The 24,445-nt window shown below is 39.9% G+C and overlaps 1 protein-coding gene across 1 annotated transcript in view; it reads left to right on the forward strand.

Annotated features, from left to right (window-relative positions):
- Positions 1-24,445, forward strand: part of LOC139292665 (receptor tyrosine-protein kinase erbB-4-like) — a 155,827-nt gene that overhangs the window by 8,888 nt on the left and 122,494 nt on the right. The window contains exon 3 of the mRNA XM_070915027.1: positions 23,698-23,884. Within this exon, the coding sequence (XP_070771128.1) occupies positions 23,698-23,884 (187 nt within the window). The remainder of the gene's footprint in view (positions 1-23,697; positions 23,885-24,445) is intronic.

Below are 24,445 nucleotides of genomic sequence, written 5' to 3' on the forward strand. Positions count from 1 at the left end.
ACACAATAAAAGCAACGCCAGTAAATTACAATACTACATTATAGATTAGCAACAGATGGACTATGTTTAATGGTGTGTTGATTCAAGTCATTACATCAAGTGTAGTTTTGTTGTGTTATAAGTGTAAAGTAAAGTTGCTACACCTATTTATACTTTGATTCATTGATAATTTAAAACATTTATCGAAGGGTTGATTGATTTAGTCTTATTGGTGTGCATGCATGAAAAGTTAAAGTAATATAAAGTTAAAAAAAACAAAAAAAAACTGAATGTTTAAACAGTGTCTTCCAGTACTATTAGTATTGCTATCTATTCCATTACCACTTGATGGGCCGTTCATATGCAGCTTACTGTAGGTCAAAAGTTAGATATGAAGTTGCCTTCACATACTATTTCCCACAGCATTTGAAAGCAGCATCTATTCCTGAACTCCATCCCCGTCTTCTGACATCTTTCTTCATACTTTTTCTTGACTGGCATATTTGTCCCTCAGGCACCACTGGTGCCCTCCCCAGCTTCCTAATTGTTGATGCACTGTTAGACGAGTGCAGATTACGTTGGCCCCCTGATCCTCAGCAAACTTCTTCAATATTAATGAAGACTGATGAAGTGCTAGGGAGCCCCTGTCTTTCAGGCCCGACCTAGATTGGATTGACAATTGCAATTAGCGTCCCCTCAAGTTCATTTCCATCACTTTAATTTGACACGAAGAAAGACAGTGTGGGGTGGGAAGTGAGACCATTGAGAGAAAGAAGTCCTGAGGAGAAAGGTTAGAGAGGGAAAATGGGGTGATAGAGTTTGACCAGGAACTAGTTTGAAGGCTAGACAGCAGAGAGGAGGAGCATACTTTAGTGGACAAAAAGGAATTTGAAAAGTCCCTAGAAATCTTTTGATATCTGAGGTGATTTTCTGCAGCTTCCTTTATTTCTTCCCTATTACTTTTTTCAATATACAGTGGCAGCCAGAGTGATATCTGCACTAGAGTCAAATCCACCTTAAGACCTTTAAGTCAGGCCTAGGTTGTGATCTCCATTGTGAGCTTTATACTATCACCCACGAAGCTCAGTATATTTTGCCTTCTCTCACCTGCAACTGTCACCAAATGGATTACTTGTCAGTGTGTGTGTGTGTGTGTGTGTGTGTGTGTGTGTGCATGTGAGAAAGAAAGAGTGTGTGAGATACGGGGACAGCCGTGCCTGAAAATTAATGATTCTCCATCCTTTTGCGGGGAAAAGAAGCAATGGATTGTTGTGTCATGTTTGTGTGTATTTCTATACAAGCTCCTATGTGTGTGTGTGTGTGTGTGTGTGTGTGTGTGTGTATATGTGTGTGTTATTGTAACTGATGGAAAAGGTGACATCAGACAACTCCTTCTTTGCCATATTGACATTCATTTTAAACCTACCCTTCCTCAAATTGACTGATGCAATTGGTTGTATCTGTGTCTGTAAGAACGTGTGTGTGTGTGTGTGTGTGTGTGTGTTTGTAATCATACGCAAGGTTAAAACCTGTCTCCTTGTTGAGTGACAGATACATTTTCTTGCTCCCCTTCCCACTGTTGGTCAGCCCATATCATTTTCTTCCCCTGTCTTTCGGACTGATAGAGCAATGGAATGAGAATAACCGAAATTGAGAGGTTAAATGTCTGTGTTTGACACTAAAAAAGAGAGAAAACTTTCCTCTACTTGCCTTTATTTCCCATCCCTCAAATGAGCCAATACACACTTACCATTTGTATTGACCTGTAGCCCTGTGGAAGGCAATAAGAGAAAATCAGCAAAATAGACACACATCTAAGCCAGCGGCTGTGCTGACCTGTTTTGTAATGATACTTACTGTAAAAAAGGAAATCTCTACTGGATCACAGAGGGCAGAAAACTGCTGCACCACCTTCAATGTATTGAAACTTTCAAGCTTGTTACACATTTTGCCATTGCGGAAGAGCATTGCAATAAAAAATTGAGACGTTATCTCGATCTACAAGATCTTTATTCTGTAATTTGTGTGATGGTAAGTTATAATTAAAATATATGGAAGTTGTAATACAGTTAATACAGAACGAGAAACCTGCATGTTTTTAAATCCCTTCGCCAAAGGAAATAGGCTTCTTGTATATCGTAACCCAATGAGTGGTGTCACAGCAAATGATGGTGCAACATGCTTGAAATGAAAGTCAAATCAAATGTCGCACTGTGTATTTTTAAAGCCTTTTCTCTTCAACATTCCTTGTCCATTTCATTTGATTTTAGTCATTTTCTGCCACAAATGTTCCTGAACATTCCCTACTCAGCCTTTGCAACATGGCTGCATGATCATGTAAATAAATGTCGTCAAAAATCTCTGATTGTTTTTGATGCCTCCTATGTTGATCATCACTGCATGCACGATATCTCTTTTATCAAGGCTTTAAATGTTAGATTTTGTAAGTCACATCAGGTCACCACAAACATGTTTTAGTTTGTAGATACCTTAGACTGTTTAAGCATTCACAGTAAAGATAATCGTTTGAGTTTTAAAATGATATCGGATAACATTTGGATTGCTGGACTGTGAGTAAGAGTGTGTATCAGCTAATAATATATAGAGAGAGAGGCATTTCATGTCTTGGAGTCCCTTTGTAAATTAAGTATTGCAAAAATGCATCCATTCTGGCAATACTTTTTGATATGTATTTCTCTGTACCTTCAGAGAGCTTTACTACCCAACCTCTATTTCTGTCTGCATGTATATTATATCTATAATATTTATTTATTGGAGATTTGGGATGATTGTCTCGGTTGTAAATTGTTTCTAATGTTTGAGGAGAAATTGTTCTATGTTGAAATGTCTGGAGAGGACACGATTCTGTTGTCTCCAAGTAACAGCAGAATTGTCCCTCTAAAAAGCATGTTTGGCATGTTTCGGCAAATGGTTGGGTCTGCACTTGGAAACAAAGAGTGACAGCCACAGAATTCAGCTTCCAATCTTGCTCTGACAACTTAGTCATGTTCAGAAGTTGTAACTGCAATGGGGCACGTTTAAAAAATCCCACTGTCATGGAGAAGACGGTGCAGTGGATGCATGACACATTCTCACTGCATGCGGACACACACACACACACACACACACACACCAGAGGTGATAGTACTTATCGTAACAGTGCAGTGCCAGACTGAATAGAGAGGCTGTGAAGAGGAGAAGCAGAATATGGGCCTGACAATAGCCAACCTTGTTCCTCTGACGTCTTTCAAACTTCATATCTGTCTCCCTCTGGAGCTCAAAAAATAAAAGGTGAATGATATAGACCAATTTCTCAGGAGGATCAAAATCAATTTCCACCCACTGCGACTTAGATGAGGGAATGGCTGGTGTTAAGGCTTAGATGGCCCGAGTACAATAGTTGCACTGGAACCAGGCTCCATCCTCCTCATTAACACCACCCTATTGATAACAGCACTCATGGAAAACAGCCACCAGCACATCTAATCTTCTCTGGCTTTATTTAGGCCCCCATCCCTAACACTTTTTATGCATTCAGCCTGTGCTGGTGAGTCTGTGCATAATAATGAGGGACCTTGTGGGTTTGGCTTGCCTTGTCTGAGTAGTGAGACTATGGTTGTCTTTTTTATTATACTCTCCAACTTTTTTTTTCCTATTGTTCACACTTTGTAAACCATAGTCTCTGCTGGCTACACTGGGGAATCGAGCGTTTGGTTTCTTGCTCAAGGCCCTCTCGCTTTCCACTGCACTTTCTACAGTATAAACAAAACAAAATCTGACTGAGTGTAAGTGAGAGTTTTTGGTCACACACTATGTGATGATAAGGAGAACTGAGCAAAGAATTAATCAGGTTGTTTTTCTAGCTTGTTTGAGTCAGGTCAAAAATATGTTTTGATATGTTTTTTCACCACTATCATGCTGGAATTCACCACTGTGAATCTTCTCTTCCCCATGAAGAAGAACTTTCACAGCCAGCTTTCAAGTCTACAAGGGGTGAGAGGTTCATACCTGAAAGAAAATAGGGTGTCACTTTATGGCACCCTCTCTCTCTTTCTGTACCTCTCGTCCCTCTGTTGTTTGGCTGTATTTCTCTAATGAAAGAAAACAAATGATATGATGAACATTAACATATTATCAACAATAATTGGATATAAATACCAGTATCAGCAATAGCATAACATTCTACACTATTCACACTCACTGACTGCAGCAGGAAGCATCAGATCACCAGATTTTCTTGCTGAGATGGGAAAAAAACAAAACAACACATGACTTGATGCAGCTCGATGATCAGCATCCAAACAAATGAGAATTCAGGGCTAGGCACCAAAGACCACAAATAACTATACATTTGGTCTGAGTGCTCCCAAAATGTGAGTTTCTTCTTGCTATTATGTTGATTTCTGCTGATACTTGTGGTCTACGTCACAAGCATTTGTCTGATTTCATTGAATTGATGGAAGGTGATGAGATAAAACAGAGAGAAAGGGTGTAGAATGTCGGATACAAGTGACCTTATTTGAGTTTGGTAATTTTATTATTAAAGGAAAGAGCAAAATCTAGAGGAAGAAATCTAACAACATAACATCAGGGGAGCATTTTGCACCAATTATTAATTTATGAATGACTCCATGGTAAATTGAAACATCCTACACCTTAAACAAGTAGTATTCACCACTTATTTTATTTTAGTTTCAATTGAGTTCTCTCTGACGTGATTCAAAGGCAGCATAATTCCTATCACCCAGACAACATCGATACTGAAAACCCCCAAAACCCCCAAATGGTTAATGTTGGGTCCGTGGTTATGGGAAATAAATTAAGATATGGTTAGGGTTAGGGAACCATAACACTTGGTTAAGGTTAGGGAAAGCTCATGGTTAGGGTAAATGAGCACGCAAATGTTAACTGCAGGTCTACGATGGGAGGTGAACTCTCCCATCTTTCTCCTGCATTTGCATTCAAACTCTCTTACTTAATCTTAACCACCAAGGCTGTGTTTCCCGTGCCGATGTCCAAGAGCAACACACATTCTTCATGTTACCTGGTTGTCTTATTTACCCATAATCCCTGTGTCTTTCCTTCTTTCTCGCTTCGTTTTTGTCTTTATATATAATTGTAGCTTCCTTTTGCGTTTCCATGCTACCTTCCTTTCTACCCCCACCCCCAGCTCTCCGTGCACTAACTATTCAGTGTTTGAATAAAAACTCATTAGGATTACATGGCCATTTAGCTAAGTGACACAGGGTGTAATTGTACCATCCATCAATTGCTGTGTAATAACACACTCGGACGAGCTAAATGTTGATTAGCCCTCAGCCAATTTCACCATTGGGTTTGGGGAATAAATAGCCAGAGGAGATGGTGGCGTGATGGGTGGTGGGTGGCCTTGGAGGGTGTTGCGGTCAGGTTCCCTGACCCATGCAAGCCAAATTAACTGGGAAGGGATGAAAACCAAGTGTCAAAGACGAGCAAAGTATCACTTTCTGTCCAAGGCTATCAGAATTTTTGTCTTGCTCTGTCAGACAGTCATCTGCTCACATTCATCACACTGAACGTCTTGCACTATGCACAATGATCTGGACAATACAAGCCAGTTGTTTTACCTTTGTTAAAATGTTAAGTTACTCAAATTTTACACACACTTCAGTAGGAGATAGCCATTAAGAGCAGGGTTCGAAATATGGTTGAGCTACGAAAAAGAGACATGAGCTCCCTGGAAAGCCTCATTTGAGTGATTAAAGGGGAGCTCTAAAATATCATAATCTTTTGGTGCCACTGGTTTTCTGTATAAATGTATATTTTCCTGTATATTTAGGTTTTATATAAATAAATAATAGGCTAATAGTAAAGCACTAAAGCACTGGGTCTTGTGATTAGAGTAGCTGTTGGAAAAGGTATCTTGTTATGTTTTCTGAGACCAACATTTGAGGCTGTGGGCATGTTTATAATTGTCATGTATGATTTGAAATGTATTGATAGTATACTTTTGCATTCATGTATGTGTACTGTACCCTCCCAACACCCCAAAACTACGGCTCCCCCATAAACCATGGTGCAATTCAAACACTGAGTAAGAATATGGACAGAAAACCCTAAGAACATGTTTTTCCTTTTTGGGAGGACTAATGAATGAAACCCCTAATGAGAAAAAACACAGATTTAGGGAAGTAAAAGGGGCAGGACCTTGGCCCTCTACAGTTAAAAATATATTTCCCTCTTCAAAGAGTGCTTGAAATTATCCTCTCATTGGAGGAATTGCTGCATATCAGTAAAATACATATGATTTATTATATTATTATTATTAATTAATATTATAAGGTACTGGATATGAAAGAAGTATGGCTCTACATTTGACGATATTGACTGTCAAGAACATGGTCAATACTTGATTCGTCACATCAAGTCATTCGCTTTTTTAGGCTCCTTCATGCCATGGACACCAGATGAGAAGAGAAACAAAGTTGGTGAGTCAGCTCACTCTGCTGAGTGCTGGCTCATTGCTGTTTATGAGGCCCTTAATTTCACCCTAGTGTCACAAATCGCTATCTTATTTCATCATCTTCCTACACCGAGTCTGTTGCTACGATTATAGATCACTATCCAACTATGTTGCAACACTGATTACACATAAAAGCAGAGTGCGCAATAACATTTATTTCTGCTGTTGTTTCTTTTTCATTCTTTTTGTACCCTGACTGTTCACTGTGTCCTCAAGCACACTGTCCTTCCAATATAATTTGTTCAACAAATTTGTTCATAACTTGTTGTGACAAACATAAAGCCTGAATGGGAGTAATTAGGTAAATCTGCAATCAATCAGTCAATCAATCAATAAATTGTTCTGCTAACTGGACAGCGCTTATGTTAACTTAGTATATTTACTTATATTAACTTCCGTGCTACAGGAAATTATTTTTGAATTGCAGCTATACACTAAAGCAACAGCTTGAAGTATACTAGACACCACCACAGATTCACTTATGATATGGATTTTCTTATAATTCTCACTAGTATCCTCAGGACTTCACCCTCAGTTTAATCTCTCTCTCAGTCAGTAATTTTCCTTCTTGAATACTTTTGTATGCTTCACAATTTCACAGGCCTCCTCGTTAAATCCTCTCCGCCTCTGTGTGTTTTACACAGCGCTAGTGAGTAATCCTTTCTTAGCTTGTTTAACAACATAATGGCTTCTGTTTCAGCCTACCTCACTTGGTGGGCATTTTGATCAATCAGTGCGGGCATGACTTGTTTGGGCTGGCCGGGGGTGACAAAAAGGGCTTCATTATTGGGACTGAAATAGAGACGAGGCCTACCGTAGCCAAGCCTAGTGGCTCTAAGACCCATGCAGCAGGAAACTCCATTGTTCCTAGTATCTGTATTCCAAAAGTACTGATGTGTCGTGTTAGGAGGAACCACAAAAGGAACCAAACAAGCCTCCTATTAGAGCACAAGACACAAATGTGACAGAGGTTGTGGAGGAGGAAACTTTTTTTTGTTCTATCCAGAATGATTCTGATTCTTCTTCCAAATAGATGAGAGAATAACTTAATTGCTCATTGAGATGACAGTACTGTTTTATGTAGATAATATCCCATTGCCCGACAGTGACATTGTGTAGATAAAGGGGCAGCAAAGGATATGGGAAGGAGCAAAGAGAAAGAGTGTATGAGAGAAGCATAAAGCAGCAGATCAAGAGATAGAGAATTAGAAAGACAGTCTCTTTTGGTATAATTGCAGCTTTTGCCATGAAATGAGTGCATTGTGGGGAGCTAACGGTGCCAGCTCCACCCATCATGTCTTTATCACTAATGTACCACTGAGTACTACTATAATTACATAGGCTTTTGTCTAGCTCTGTTCACAAGTATCTGGGAAGCGAAAATTGCTCTGACTTTTACAGCTCTTTCATTGACATCTACAGTATATGGGCAAGTTCCGCAAAAGAGACGAGTTGCTGGGAGAGTGGTTAGGATGATTTGTCTGGTTGCTGATTTTCTAGATATAGTCAGTCTGTTGTTCACATCTGATATGGATATAATGTAGTTCAATTACAGATTCACTTGACCATTAGCCGAACCCCTTCCTTTAACAGTGATTGTCCAATCACAGCTCAGCAACCATGACTAGACACAGCAGGTCTCTCAAAATTTGTATGTCAGAGTCGAAGGGTTGTGTCTGTTTTTGCATTTCCAAAACCAAAATTATGAGAGCAAAATTGTAAGTAGGGTGGATGAAACTGTGTGTTTGTCTGCTCTGTAAGCCACTGTTAGCATTACTAGGCAAAGAGTTAGCTATAACAAAATAGTTTTGTTGTTGTAGAAAAGGCCTCATTCAGGACAGACCCATCCACTGCAGGGGAGCCAGTGTAATACTGGTCCCAGATGCTACTATATCAACGTTTAGGGCAAAGTTAGTGGTTAGACAGGTTAGAAGGACCATCTTCCAACCACAATATCCAATCAAGCCCCCAAGTTGGCAAGCTACGGCCCTTCATGACACTGAATCACAGCTAGCTCCAGATGCGGTCAAACTTAGACCTTCCTTGAGCGGGAGAAATCATAGATTAAATTGAAGACCTCACATTGCATGGGAACACTTAAAACCACAAAGGATCCCTGCCACAACTCCAGCTTCTGGTTGTGAACTATAGCTCCTTCGTCATGAAGTGCTGCAGGTGCGCATACAGGAGATGTCCATTAAAACAATTAAAATATTCATCATTTTTTACTTGGGTGACAGCTCCCAACTTGCTCCCCCATGTCCCATCCACTCAAGAATAAACTTCCCCACATTCTCTTGCAAAGACACACATCCATACGCACACACAGCTGTGTATGTTTTAGCAGCTTCTGTCTCTGTAGGGCAGGAAAACATTGCGCAAAAAGCACAGAATTACTTTTTTCTACCTTTGAAACGGCTAACTGGACTTTTTAAGACAGTTCTGTCTTTCTTTCTTTCTTTCTTTCTTTCTTTCTTTCTTCCCAATTGGAAGAAAATATTGTAGATAGAATTGCTTTTAATAAGTTTCCTAAATGGGACTTGGCAGAGCAGACATTTTGTCATAGCATAGCAGGAAGCTCACAATTGTTACTGATAACAATAAGGAGGGCTGCATTATATTAAGGTGTGTCAACTCCAGGATCCAGGTTATGCTGGCTCACTGGCCTGTCTTACTGGTATCAATGGCTATCAATGATACTGTATTAGTTTCACATGTGCTTTTTCTGCTATGTAAAGCCAAACTGCCTGTTATGAAAAAGACCTATTAACTAGACCAGAGTTGCATTCACATGGGAATCTTGTAGTACAAGGCAGAAACTATTGACCACATGGATGAATGAGATCAAATTTTGCAATTCAGTTGATGTTATGATTTGATAACTACTTATTCTTTAAAAGTGACCTCAAAGGCACATGTGAACACATTCACACACAACCATACTGTATATCTTAATTTATAATTATAATACATGGTTGCAATAGTTTTTGTTTTAACAGTTTTTATTGTTTTTGATAGTATATTTTCATGAAAGACCCGTGACTGAGACTGCTGAGGAATCAGCAGTATTAAAAGTTATTATATTATATATTGTAGGAGTTTTATTTGCACAAACGCAGTGTGTCACTTTTCTTTTATTGCTGAACGTGATCTGCAAGCAACACTCAGAGTCAATTCAAAGTGTTCTTCTCTAATACCACCATAAGACATCAACATCTTAATTAAACATGATTGTTATCAGGGTTTTCTTAATTCTTAGAAATGCTGATGGGTTACTGCCAAATAATGATGTGTTTCAGTATGTGTGTATGCATGTGTGTGTGTGTGTGTGTGTGTGTGTGTGTGTGTGTGAAGAGGTGAAGACTTAGTTTAAGGTTAGGTTTAGGTTAAGTCTCCAGGAAATGAATGTAAGTCAATGTAAAGTCCTCTGAAGTGATGGAAACATGACTGTATGTGTGTGTGTGTGTGTGTGTGTGTGTGTGTGTGTGTGTGAGAGAGAGAGAGAGAGAGAGAGAGAGAGAGCACAGCCAAGTGGGTCAGAAAACGGATTCCTTGGTTCCCCGTGGAGAAAGCAAGACCTTTATCTTCAATTTCAGAGATTTCCTCTGTGGTCAGAATAAGAGGCCACATCACGTATTTCTCTTCCACTCTTGTACTTGTTTTATTGGGTCATCACTTAACTCAGACAAGTCAAGATATAAGGAGGGCATTTTAAAGCAATTTTTGGTAGATATGTGGTCTACTTTATCCACATGGATTTTGTCCAAATTGTTCTTTGGACCTAACCTATATAGTAATATATCATAATGCATAATTTGATTTATATTTTGTATTAATAATCTAAATCTGCAAAGAACTAAAGATATCAAATAAATGTACTGGAGTAATGTAGTGAAATAGAAGTATTAAGTAGCATAAAAATGGAAATACTCAATTCAATTACAACTACCTCAAAATTGTACTTTAGTACAGTTCTTGAGTAAATGTACTCAGTTACATTCTACTACTGCTTTCCTTATACAGTAGACAATGCTTTTGTCTTGATCTCATATTTATGTGTGGTCAGTTCATTTCTATTTCTTATACAGTATAATAACCTATGATAAGCAGCCTGTTTGTGAGTGAGTTACCAGCTCCATGAAGTGCTTCATCATCTTAAAGAATCCTTTACTATATTTACTATATTTACTTTATCCTTACTTTAAAGACTTGGTATACAACGTATGTGAGTAGAAGTAGAATGGCAGCACTCAGCTTCAAGTGTTCTGTAATTACTTCAGGTTTTGTGTTTGCAGCTCCCGCAAGAAATCCCACTTACTCCCACATAGAAAATGTGCAAAGTACAATTTACAGGTGGCATGAATGTATTCAAAATTATATGTGCATTCACCCTGTGTGACTCAATCCTAGGTGAAGATTGAAAGTTGATGTGCAGTAATGCTGAGGTTTACGACATTCTGGTGGCAAAAAATTACCCGCGCCATGCTCCAGGAAAAACCCTGATTTCCTAAATAAAAAGCATCTCCGCAGTTATCACAATTGATCAACACCAACTCGAACAACTGTAATAATGATAAGACTGCAATTTTGTAGGCAAATATTGCACAATTGGAAAACATCAGAATCAGAATAATTATATTATTTCTTAGATTTTAACACACAAACAAACAAAACACCAACTTTTTATACTAGCAAACCCTCTGTACCCTATGCAGGTTGTGCCTTCTTGCAAAACGAGGGAGGTACATAAATTCCCAGGCTGAAACCTCACCCTAACATGGCCACTGCGTCTTCTTCCCCTGTCCTCCTAAATTTATCGAGGTGTGAGGCCCATCAACCTTTATTAGCTAATAATGCTGTTAGGACCATTAAGCGTGGCCGATGCTCCCCCGCAGCAACACTTAACAGTCTCACTGGGGCACTATTGGAGGACTGAAGTAACAGAACTGCTGTGTGACAACCCCCCTGCACTGAAGTCTCTGACTAGACTTCTAATTTGATGGTGCTAAGACCAGCATAGCACCCCCAGAGGGTGATTGGTGTGTCACTTAAATGCAACCAAAAAAACTAAAATGACTCCTGGTAAAACATCGTCATTTGCTAGAATAATTAAGTCATCATGTGGTAAGTTTTTTTTGTTTTTCTCTATTTTAAGATTTTACAGGTCTCTTATTAACATTGAGCTTCTGTTTAAGTCAAGGAGAAGTACATGTTATGAACTTCAAAGAAGAACGATTTGGGCCCACCCAGGGGTTCTGAACTGGACAGTTTGTGTAACCTGGAATGACCTGGTCATTCTCACATTCAGGGATCATTTCTAGGCCCCGGCTTGAATGCCCTTAAGGTTTCCAGAAGATGCCTGGACCTCAGCTTGAGCTTGACTGTTTTCTATGTGTCCAGTCCAAATGGAAAGTAAATGTGCCCCATAGAGAGGAGAATGTAGATGATTTAAAGCTCCTGCAGGCGCTCTTTGGATTGCCACTCTGAAATATGCAGTGAAGGGCACAATGGAGCCTGGTTACTCCCAGGGCCGTGGGTGTTGTTTTTGTTGTGTTGTGCTCGGTCCAGACTCTTAGAGAATGGTTAGGGGATGGTCGCTGTAGATCAAAGCAGAAATATAATAAACTGTTAGGGAGAGAGAGCCCTCTATTTTATCTTCTCTCCTTGCTCAGGGCTGAAAACAGACTGTTGTTGAACTAAAAGCTGATAGAGGGAAAAAGGAATGTACAGTGTGTGCTCTCCACTTGTTTTGTAAGTAAAAATGGAACACATGGTCTGCTTTGATGAGTCACATGGACAGTACTCAGTTCCTTGAAATATGAAATTTATTTTTGCAGTCCTCAGTAAACATGAGAAGGCCAGACTGAGCCAGTCTGTAGCAAATGTATCAAGTTGTCGCACAGCAGGAAGAAAAATCATCAATTCAATTGATGTAGTTGATCAGGTAGAAGAAGTCTCACTGTTGCTATCACAGCACACACACACACACACACACACACACACACACACACACAGATTGGTGGGTGGGCAATATTGTTGTTGATATCTCCAAAGGGGGAATCCATTCTGAACCAATCACACTCAAGTGTTTCTGCAATTAAGGTATTTGTGCCTCAGCAGTGAAGAGAAGTTTACCCATGAGGCCTAGTGCTTTCTCTTCTCATATCCCATAATCTTAGAACAGAACTCGAAGCCAGAGAGCATTAGGATCGCAGCACCACCTCTCCAGCAGTAAAGGTCTTATACATATTACATAAATATGAAGAGTTACACTCCAATATACGCCACTATGTTGTACACATTTGTTGATTGTTATTCATACAATATGTCAGTTGTAAGTCAGTAATTGCAAACCATTATATTTGTCTCTTTTCTTAATACAGTGACAGTTACAGAAAGGCATTTAGACAAAATAATGCATTCAGTATGATAAACGTGTCAAACCAGACACATGTAGAGTGATACAGTCTGTAAAAGGGTCATTGTTTTGTCAATCTGAGGTTTATTACTAGCTTTAAAATTGACACTATTTGTTGTTACAGATAAAATTCAGTTATTATGATCCTGCAGGGGAAACAGTAGCTGTATGTACACTGATATCCTCTACCTGTGTCATGGATATATATAGGGATATATTATGACTCTTTAGCATCTCAATTATCCATTAAGAGGTTATTTTCTCTCTTGCAACCTCACTTTGTGCTACTAATGACCTGCTGTTTTAAAATGTTTTCATTAAAATGTGTATAGATACTTATGTCTACAATGCAAAACGGCAGCTATACAAATATTAAACATTTGATCTTATATTAGTATAGTGATACGTTTGTATAACATCCATGAAAACTGGAATCCAGACACATATCACCAACTCAGTGTAAAGTTGTATCATAAAATCATTGTAAACTTTCACTACAGCGCAGAATTGTACTGACAGAAAACTTTACAGCTCCAAGGGGATTTGGTTCCCAGGCCTGATTAAGGAGCTAACCATGGGCTAGATGGATCTCGGACTAACTCCCAGCCCAACACCCTCCTCCCACACATCAGCTCATAGTAGGGGAGCGTGGGGAAGTGATTACTCTCGGATTAAGACTTGCCTCGTCCCCGATATGTGCAGCATAATTGAATAATGGCTGCCTCACCCGAACAGTCCCAACGCAGATGAGCCTCCCAGCCTCGTCAGATCGACACAATATTAACCATGACACAGGCGTAACCAGGCCGGTAATTAATGCACTGAATCAATTACAAATTGGTCCATTTGGAGAATTCCCCACAGGAGTCCACTCATTACCAGTGCTCTGATGGAGTCGCAAGTTCTCCTCATGGGAAGCGGTGTCACTCTACTGTTCTCCTTTTCTATCTGTCTTTATCTCTTTTCTCAAGGTAGGGTGCAGAAGACAAATGGAGGATGAAATTGATGCTGCCTGCTACTTGGCATTACATTGCAAATTAAAATGTCAGCTACACAACATTGGATTCTTGGTATTGTCCAACTAGGGAAGAGAGTGAAGCTAATTGAAGCAAATGAAGGTACCTTTAGAAGGTAGCTAATGAGTACCATTAGTTGCCATGGCTGCTTCAACAATGCCAGGTATACTTTGTACTATACGGGTAACCTCCAAATATAGCATTGAAAGCAATTTGCCAGTTGTAATATAGATCTTGGCCTTTACTGACCTTTTAATTTTGTATTTTTCACACAACATGCAATGCCATAAACATTTGTATCTTCTTCTAAAAAAAATACTGTATTGTAAATGCCTATGTTTTTGTCAGATGGTTGGTATTAGATAGATAGATACTTTCGTTATCGCCAGCTGAAAATGTACATGTCGCAGCAGCAGGATGTGAACAAACCACACAGTACAAATGACAAATTACAGAAAAAAATAAATAGATTAAGAAAATTCCAACCATGCATTGCCCACAGAACTGGAGATGGTCACCGGGTGCTGTACTGTTGCTGTCTACTGCACCTAAATAGTTATAGAAGGGAAGTAATGTGATAAATATGGCCCCCTCTCTTCACTCAGTATTAATGGCTCTCATTGTATAAGGTGAACACCACACTATTCATTTTACTGCCAAAGGTGAAAGTCACTCTTAATGACAGAGGGCTTTCTAGCTCCATTCAGGAACTGTCAGGGAGTTGAAATAGAAAAGAGCTGCCATTATGAGAGACAGTGAGAGAAAGTATGGATGTGTGTGTGTGTGTGTGTGTGAGAGAGAGAGAGAGAGAGAGAGAGAGAGATTTAAATGTGCCTGCCCACAAGCCCTTGGAAGGCAAGGAGCATTCAGGGTAAACAGAATACATTTTTTGAAAGAAAGACTTGATTTATGCCCAATATTGTACATAAAGGACAGTAATGTATGTTATGTTTAAAAAAATAGTTTTGACTCAGTTTAAAGTGCAGTTTAAACCCAAATCGTTTGACTGAATGTTTCTGAACCGTTTTTCAAATATATGGAATACATTTCACAAGGATAGCAAAGTCATCCTGAAATTTCAAGGGAGGAATCTGATTAAGAGCAATAAAGGCAGTGCCATACTAATGTGCCACTTTAAGGAGCAACCCTTGTGCATCAGTGTCAATGACTGATGGGCTCGGCTAAAGAAAAGCAAAAATTGAGGTTTTGCTTGAAATGAGAGCAAGATGGGTGTCACATTTTGATTTATACAAAAAAATAAAATCAATCCAGTTCAGACAGAGGGGTATCTGAACTCATTCGGTACATTCTGCTCCCACTTGCATTTTATTCAAAAGGTAATTTTCACATTTGACTCATTCTGGCATTTGATTGATGCTTATCCTAAATTACTCACACCCTGATCATTTGTACTCTGAAAGGCTGAATTCAACATTGAAGGTAGAAATGCAGCAATACGCATATTATATCAATTTACAGCAACACTACGTTAAACCCACATTAGATTAAAGTCAAGCTGACTGTAAACTCTGCTCTGTCAAATTATCAACAAGAGGAGTAAAAAACATTCAAGTAACTTGATAACAACAGATGTAACCAACTTTGCAGCTAACTCTGGTTAGAGAACATGTCCAGAGACAACCAGAGGTCAGTAAAAATAACAGGACTTTTACCCCAATATTGCCCTTGATGACCAGTCATTGACAGTTGTTGACAATAAGGAATTTCAACACCTTCTCAGCATGCTGGAGCCAGAGTATGAGATTCCCTGTTGTCACCATATATTAGAGACAAAAACCTAGAGGCGTGTAACTTTTAAGGAAAGAGCATATTAACATCCTGTTGCCTGACATTTTGGCTTTTAGCTTCACCACTGATATTTATAGTAGTGATGTCTACCTCTCCCTTCAGCTTCACTGCACAGTGGACTGATGAGGATTTTACTACAAGCCAAGGGGCTCACACCAAACCGGGGTGTCAGAGTCAGGGCAATCTGAAAAGTTTTCTCTGCATTGTGGTCCGAGACAACACCAAAAATACAACACCAAAAATATGGTAAAGGCTCTGGATGCCTGCTATGTGTCACTCACACCCTTCAGCTGGTTGCGAACGAGGTTCGTTTGGCTCAGAGAAGTGTTGCTCATGTGGAGGCAGTGGGGCGCAAAATAGTTACTATGCATTTTAAACATTCTGGCTCCATTTCAGGAGTTGACCTGAAAAGTGAGCTCTTGATCCTTTGCCTCAGATGTGCCTCCTGCTATCACTGTGCTGCACAGACTCTTGACCAATGACACTGGCAGAAAAAAATGATGGGAACTTCAGCTGAAGTTGTCAAGTGGTGCTTTTCTCACATGGAAAAAACCCACTCCCCCACAACCCTACCTGATTCAAAGTAACTGTTGTTTGTGTTTTGTGTGTGTGTGAGTGAGGGGGAGAGAGAGAGTGAGAGTGTGAGAATGATAAAAAGAAAACAAAAAAAACACTTTTTTCTTGCTTTACTATTTTGCTATTTCACTTTTTGGCATCAACAAGCATCAACATCACTGAGCAGTGCTCCAGTAGGTGCAGCCATACAGTTAGAGACATACCTTGGAAAAACCACAATTTCCAGTGAAGATGAACCACTCCAACGCTGGGTGGTTAACAAATTGTGGTTTGTTACTCTGGCCCAAATGTCATGAAGCTACCTCTCAACATCATGCAGTATAGTATAGTTGTATAGTGACCTTCAGTTGCAATTGCAAAAACAAATAAACTCACAACTGAACATTGGTGATAATGGATTAGTTTTGCTTTTATTTCGTGCTTTTCAGCAAAGTGAATACAACAGTGATTGACAACTGCAGTATGATTAAGTACTTATACCAGTACTTGGTATCTGCAAGTTCCATGATGTTAGTTCTTTTATTTATACTTTGTTGTTATTTGAAGAAAAAAAATAGTTTTGCTTGTTCAATACAGTGTATTAGTGTACACTTGAAGACTTCTTATCCATGGTAATGAATGGCATATTCATTTCGTTTATATCAGTTAAAACACTGTTAACAGTCTGAGGGTGGGAGAGAAAGGCATTCAGTGTGTTGAACAGAAAGAGAGTGAAAACAATAGACAAGAACAAGGAAGAGAGAAAGTTAACAGATACATGTGCTTTCTTAATTACTGTGTTAGTAAATCAATAGGAGTTGTGCCATGCTTCATTGTCTGGGCTGTGACTAAGGGAGAGGATTAAGACAAGCTGAGGGGCATGAGACAGGAAATGTAGGTGAAAAATCTGCCTCATTCAGCGGAACACCCACCCACAGCTCGCCCACCACCACCTATTCTCCACATCTGTATAATCACATTTCTTACCTTAGATTTACAAAGGGGAATTAGAGGCAGAGGCTTCACAGAAGAGCTCACCTCTCTCCTTTTTCAGTTCAACTCTGTGAGTGCAAGCATTACTGCTCATAAGAAACATTACCTGACAAAACATACTCAATATATTCTTATTTTTAAAAATATGACACTGCAATTTTAACTGTAGATTTAAACCATACTGAGGTGACATGATTAGTTTCAAAATAATGTAATGTTTATTGTAATGTATAGTAGCACTGAGCAATATTCCTAATCAGTTAGACAGTTAGAATCCTTCCAAAGCCAGCGAAGAGACATGGTGGTACCCATTGCATATGCATGTTTGTTGTAGTTGTATTATTTCTTATTCCTCAAAAATTGCTGATAAAACCTACTCCTATATGGGCTAAATGTATATAATTGCTTTCTAAACTTGAACTAAAAAGAGGGAGGGGGCACTCCTATTTGGATACATATTCATATATTTAGTGTTTCTGTTTTTTTGTCCTTTCTCTGTCTGTTCACATGATTCTCTCCCTATTCAGCCTATTCTTTCTGTATTTGACCATCATGGTGTTTTCTGTCAATGATGCATGCACCTTACAGGGCTTTCTTGTCATCATGCTTGACAAGCGGACTGTCATGCTGTCGCAACCAATGACACTCAAGCATCGACAGAACACTACATATTGCCTCAGCGTACACGACATGCACACTCTGAACAGGGACTTCTCAAAGTCATCCATTCTTGCCAATCCCATTAGCAAGTGACAGCAACTCAAAATCTCAAACCAAAGCCAAAATCTCACTGTAGTCATTATATACTTCTGTACATATTACTTGTTGCTGTATGCACATTTTAATTACCTGAAATTGCCTTTCTTGCCTGACTATAAAGGGAATTTACATTTTATTTGCCTCATTGAAATCCTCAGTGAAATCCTTGAGCAAAACAATGTTCCTTGAAAGCAGCTGGCATTGACCCTTGGTAGAGGCAGGGGAAGGACATGGAATGCCAACAGAGAGGTTTCAAATCTTTCATGTCGCTTGTTCTTTTTGCTTTTGTTACCACAGTCAACAAAAAGACCTGTCTAATCTCACATGAGAATTCCTTTGTACAGCCACACAAACACACACACACACACACACACACACACACACACAGATCTGTTTCACCAGAGCAGGAGAGGTGTGATGTAAGAAACAGAAGGGATAGTTTCTCTTCATCTTCAAAGATGAGTCATCATAATCATCTTGTCCAAGCAATAAAAGACACTTAAGTGATGCACATACATACACTCTCGCACATACACACACACACACACACACATACACGTACACCTCAAAGGCAGCATCAGCTGCAGGTGTTTGAAGTGGCTCATATTGGGTTTAAGCCACTCCAGAGAGATTGAGGTGTTACCGTGGAGCTGGCAGTTTTCAGGGGGTTGGAGGTGGGCACTTTGGCGACTTAAAGTAAAAGCATGGCAACACTGCTGCTGTGACTTTGAGTATGAAGAAAAGACATTCCATCAGGGTTGCTACTCCTACTGGGAAATATTGCACTCAAGCAGCACCAAACTTAATGATATAATAAAGCCATATTATAATGCATGAGTTATTTACAAAGGAGGGTTAACACTCATTTATAAAGATTAATGTCAGAAATTAATGTCTAAACAGTGATGAAGCCTTCACTTTTCAAAATGGGACAATTACTAGCAATATTTCTGGTAGGTTGTCAGTTACGTTGAGGATGAGCTCCTGGGAAAACTCAGGAGGATTTTCTCACTTATACTTGTAGACACTCCATCCGGATTCTCTGTCTGTTTACAGATGTGGATGTGAGCTCAGGCAGAGGGTTTAGGGAAGCGATATGGAAATAGAGGATGAGGGCTTAGTGATGCAAGGCAAACCCTAAGCCCTCCCAGTGCACTCCTGTGTATCAGACTTCAATGACCGCAGCCCCGTGGAGCACATCGGTACGCCTCAATATGTATGGAAATGAGAGGCAATCATGCTAACGTGTGTTCAGTCTCTTCAAACATGCTAATGGTGCCATTGCACTTTCAGCCCTGCATCACCCCTCACAGCAACTCACCCCTCCTCAGACACTTAGCGGTCTCTCTGTCTCTTTCCTGACCTGGAACAATGGAATAATTAAACCTGGTGGTTTTAATTATGCATTAAAATATATGTAGACCCAGTCCGATCCACTTGACTGAGCGTCTCCTCCTGCAGTGTGTATCCCACCCTCTCCGTCTCCCTTCTCTATCCTTGCTCCTACCTTCCTTCGCTAACTCTACCCCAAAACCTCCCTCCCTCTCCTCTTCTTTTAGGAGTTGGGGATTGAAGGACTCGATTTCAAAACCGCGCACGTCTCGGTGACTCAAGTGAGGGGTTTGTTCCGCTGCCACACTTCCGTTCACAAATGCTCCAGCTTGGGGAGGAGGGAGGAGGGAGAAATCCCTGTTAATCTAGTGAATCTGGCTCTCGCTGTGTCTTTTGTTCACTGTTACTGGGACTCTGACGCATTGGGAGGCATGTGGGGGGTGCGGGGTTGAGTGATTTCAGGGGGGGGGGTTGCTACTACACAGTTCAGTCTACATGCAGTGAAGGAGTCCCACACCCCACTCTCTGTGTAATCTCAGTTTGAAAAAAAGACTATTCACTTAGTCACTGAAGGGATTGTGGATGATCAACAGTTTGTACCTTTCTGTTTGAATCTGGTATAGCTGTGCCTATTGCGCCAAGAGATGACCGTGTTGACATAAAGAAATACTGAACTGGAATAGAAATAAGTACAGAGCCTAACAATTCGGATGTCAGCTAAAGGAGGCCAGTTCTCTGTCACATGTGCCCCATACACCTGTATCAAGAAAGTTGAAGAGCTATTTTTACTGGGAGAAATCCAGGACAACAATGTGTCATGTTGTTATCTTTAGCAGGTAATTTCCTGCTCTAATTGCACTGTAGCTAAATAGAGGAGGTCATGCAGATGACTCTGGAATACATTTAGTGCAAGCACACACAAAAAATGTGCTTTTACGTTGTGCCAAACTCAGCATTGCTCCTCCATCACACAATGTGGGCTCTTGTGTATTAACACATTTTTGAATATCATATTTTAGCTGTATTCCTTTAGGGCATGTGTTAAAGCTTGCTGGTGCCTGTTTCCCTGAAGTGGCCATACGGTGCAGGAGGGGATGGGGACGGGGGTGGGGGTGGGGGGGGGTTGTTTTGTTGATCTGTGTTTAATGAAAGTGACCACACAGAGCAGGTTTGGCCATTAGCTCAGCAAGGGCCTGTAATCACTACAAGTTGTTTCCCTTTTTTCATGCAGTTCATTATTGAACAAACAATCTGTGGGGAGAAAAGTGTGTGTACCTGCCATCTTCTTTCTCCCTCGTTTTATTTCCCTCTGCAAGGCTGCGCTTTGGAAAGTATTGATTTGGTGGCTTGGAAATAACAAACCGGCAACTGTGCAAGTGGGGTAATAAATAGGCTCAGGAAAAAAAATAAGTGTAAAAAAGTATGCATGAAGTGTGTGCCCTGAAATAATTATCAGCCACTGTATATGCTCAGATTCAGTCAGCCGGAGTTGCTCTCACTGCTGCGTGCCACCCTCCACCTTTTGGTAGCAAGAAAAAGTACCTGGATTGAAGATGGAGTCAGGGTAGTTAATGGCACAGTGCCCAGGGCAATGTCACCGGACTACATAGACTTGGAGCTATTTGGTTGTGTAGCAGAGTTGAAAAGACCTTCAAACCCCCAGCAGGGTGAATGTGAGTCATCCAACAGATCTCAGCCCTTGGCTAGGGAAATAAAGTGTGAAGTATGGCCCTGATTAACTCTCTGTTCACACTGATGCACAACAGAGTAGAACACAGATACATATCAAAGAAGCTCAACATATTGTACACTTTTGCATGCACACCTACTTACGATGTACATAAACATAAATGCAACAACTTTTGTACCCTAGAACACGTGTTATCCTCAGTGATTCTCCTGTTAGAATATTTTTATCTACACAAAGTACCTTACTTGATCTTCTTCTCCAACTACTTTCTAAACCGAAAACACATGCACACACACACACACACACACACACACAGAATATAAATTCCCCATCACTCATTCACATGAATACACACAGACTCACCAGACTCTGGCCCGTCTGTTTCTATTAATGGTAATCAGCAGGGTAATGATGACGGAGCTGTGACTGCGGCTTACTTACTGGTGGCTGATGGCCATGCTCTCTGACAGCTGTCAGCCGCCATGACTACGCTGCCAGGGCCCTCCTTAGGACTTATTTCAGCTCAGCACATCAGCCGCAACAGTACTTCACACACAGACTTGTTGATTATCAACATCAGCGGACCGGCGTGGAAAGACTTCTCTGACCGCCTGTCTGCTAATGACAGCCACCATGATGGTGAATGGGAGAAAGAGGACACAGCCTGTCACTTTGATTCATGCAACAGCAGCTCCAACTGGGTGGCTCCTCGCCAAAGTCTCGACAGTCGTTATATCCCCTCCTAAATGACATTTAAAGTGTGAAGCAATGGCTGTCCTTGTGGCTCAGTCACCCCAGGCCGGACCCCGGACATGAGCGCTGAACCCTGTGCCAAGTTTTGCATTGAGGTCACAAACCCTAGAGCAAATTCCCCTCGCTCAGATGCTCTAACTCAACTCCCTGGCATGATTGAATATGTGGAAAGTGACCTTGACCATAGATGTTGTCACTGATCTGATGTTTTCCTGACTTTTTATCCCTTTCTGTTTTCTTTCTTTTTCCTTATCCACATTCTCTCTCCACACCCTTTCTCTCTAATTAGTTGACTTTTGGCATGACAAAACTTTTTGATTCTGGACCTATTTCACCTGTCATATACTTCCTCATTATTTATTTTTTAAATGTCACGAGTGCAATACATATATAGTCATACGCAACAGTACAATGCACACACACATACTGTATATATATGTATATATATATACATACATACATAAACATTGTTATATGTTGTGTATATATATTTACTTTTATTTTCCACTTAAATATGGTCCTGACACATACTTAAATGTGTATATTTTTATTTACACATATTCTTATTTTTGTACATACTCTCATTTCTGAATTTATGCTACTTTCTACTCTCGAATGGGAGCACCGGTACTGTATAATTCCCCCCCCGGGGATCAATAAAGTATTTCTGATTCTGATTCTGACATACATGTACCTATTCTGTACATTTTTAAAGCTTAAGGTGATACAATGAATTACCTTCAATATAAAATAATACATTCAGAAGCACTGATGGGTAGGAGAAGAAACATTGTGACTTTTTTGTGATCTAAATAATTTATTAAAAATGTATTTCTGACAACCAAATGTTGTCACATTTGTACATCTTTTCAAACTACATTGGCAACATGCTATAAATACAGCAGTAAATCACCTGGATATAAAAAGTAACTCAAATTAAAATTGTAATTGGGACAAAAGCATTTTAAACTGAACTACACAGCAAAATGAAATCCAACATTGGGACTTAATGCAATGCATTATATGGCTCTGCTGGATCTGCAAGCTTCCATATTCATAAATTTGGTCTATACTATGTGACTTCATTCAAGCTGGGCAAAGATATGAAAGACATTGTAAAACTATGTATCCAGGTTTATCTAAGTGTAAGATCTTGATGCTGTTGTTACAGGAGGTGGCACGGTAAAGACAGTACATACAGGAACTTTGCTGACATTACATATATTTAGGGAAACATACTGTATCTTAAAATAGATTTTTCTTTGACCCAAAGTCTAAGTCATAAACTAGTATTACTTCATTGTCAATGACAAATCCTAACAACAGAACACTGACAAGTAATAAGAGGAATTGCAGTCAGACGACAGTTTATCAGAAACTGTGCAGTCCTAGATGGATTTGTAACTTCTAAAGAGGAAGAATGCATGCAGAAGAGAAAAACAATGGGAACAAGATGTGACATCAATAAGGGTTGATCAGGGTTTAAAAAATTACCTCTTAGCTTTGTACTAGTTTACTCACCGAAAAATAGTTGTTTATTTTCTCTTTTCATGTGTTTTTGGGCGGCATTGTGGTGCAGTGGTTAGCACTGAGGTAGAGTGGGGTAGAATGGGTCGTCCTCTGGGTTTGCGGTTTCGATCCTTGGCTCCCCCCGTCCACATGTGGAAGTGCCCTGACTGAACCCTAAGTTGCTCCCGATGTTGCTCCTGATGGAGGCCAGCACCTTGCATGGCAGCTCCGTTTTGGGAAGCATTAAGGTTGAAAAAACGCTATATAAGTGAGGTTCATTTACCACTGACTTAAGGAATGGTAAATGTTTTTATTATATGTATGCAATATTATGCACAGTTAAAACACACACTAACCCCTCCCTCTACAACTCTGTCCACAGTCTATCCGAGAAGTGACAGGCTATGTGTTGGTGGCCCTGAACCAGTTTGACTACTTGCCTTTGGAGAACTTGAGGATCATCAGAGGAACCAAGTTGTATGAAGACCGCTACTCCCTTGCAATCTTCCTCAACTACAGACGTGATGGAAACTTCGGCCTGCGCCAGTTGGGTCTGAAAAACCTCACAGGTGAATTATTTTGTGGTTACTCATATTTGTCTGTGCTGTGTCTTGTTGTGTGTATTTGTGAGCATTATGAGCGCCTGTTGAGCAAACCGTAAATAAGTGACCTGTTAGTCAATGCTGATGGTGCAACTTCAATAGTCCAATCTTTGCAAAAGCTAGTTTTTTTCTGAGATCAAACATTTAACATTCAATATTTCATCATTCAGAAACTTAAGCTTGTTAGCTAGTCAGATGCTGATAATATATACAGGCCCTGTTTGGATTTACAGTGAGGCATGCTTGTATGTAATGTTACTTTTTATGATTTAGAAGCGATCTTAGAAGCGATCTTAGCAAATGATGGCAATCCATATATCAATATCATCTTAATGAAATGGGAACAGTCTAATACTTTGAAAGCTTTTTATTTATTTATTGATTTTTAACCAATTATGTAGGTAACAGCCTAGGATCAAATCAAGAGGTGGATCAAATGAATGCTTCACAGCATCTTTCCTAAAAGGGATTCAACTGTGATCAGATCCCCTTGTTGAGTAATCAGTTCTAATCAATAGTTGCTCAGCA

This window comes from Enoplosus armatus, chromosome 11, assembly GCF_043641665.1.
Source record: "Enoplosus armatus isolate fEnoArm2 chromosome 11, fEnoArm2.hap1, whole genome shotgun sequence".
In the NCBI taxonomy this organism is placed as follows: domain Eukaryota; kingdom Metazoa; phylum Chordata; class Actinopteri; order Centrarchiformes; family Enoplosidae; genus Enoplosus; species Enoplosus armatus.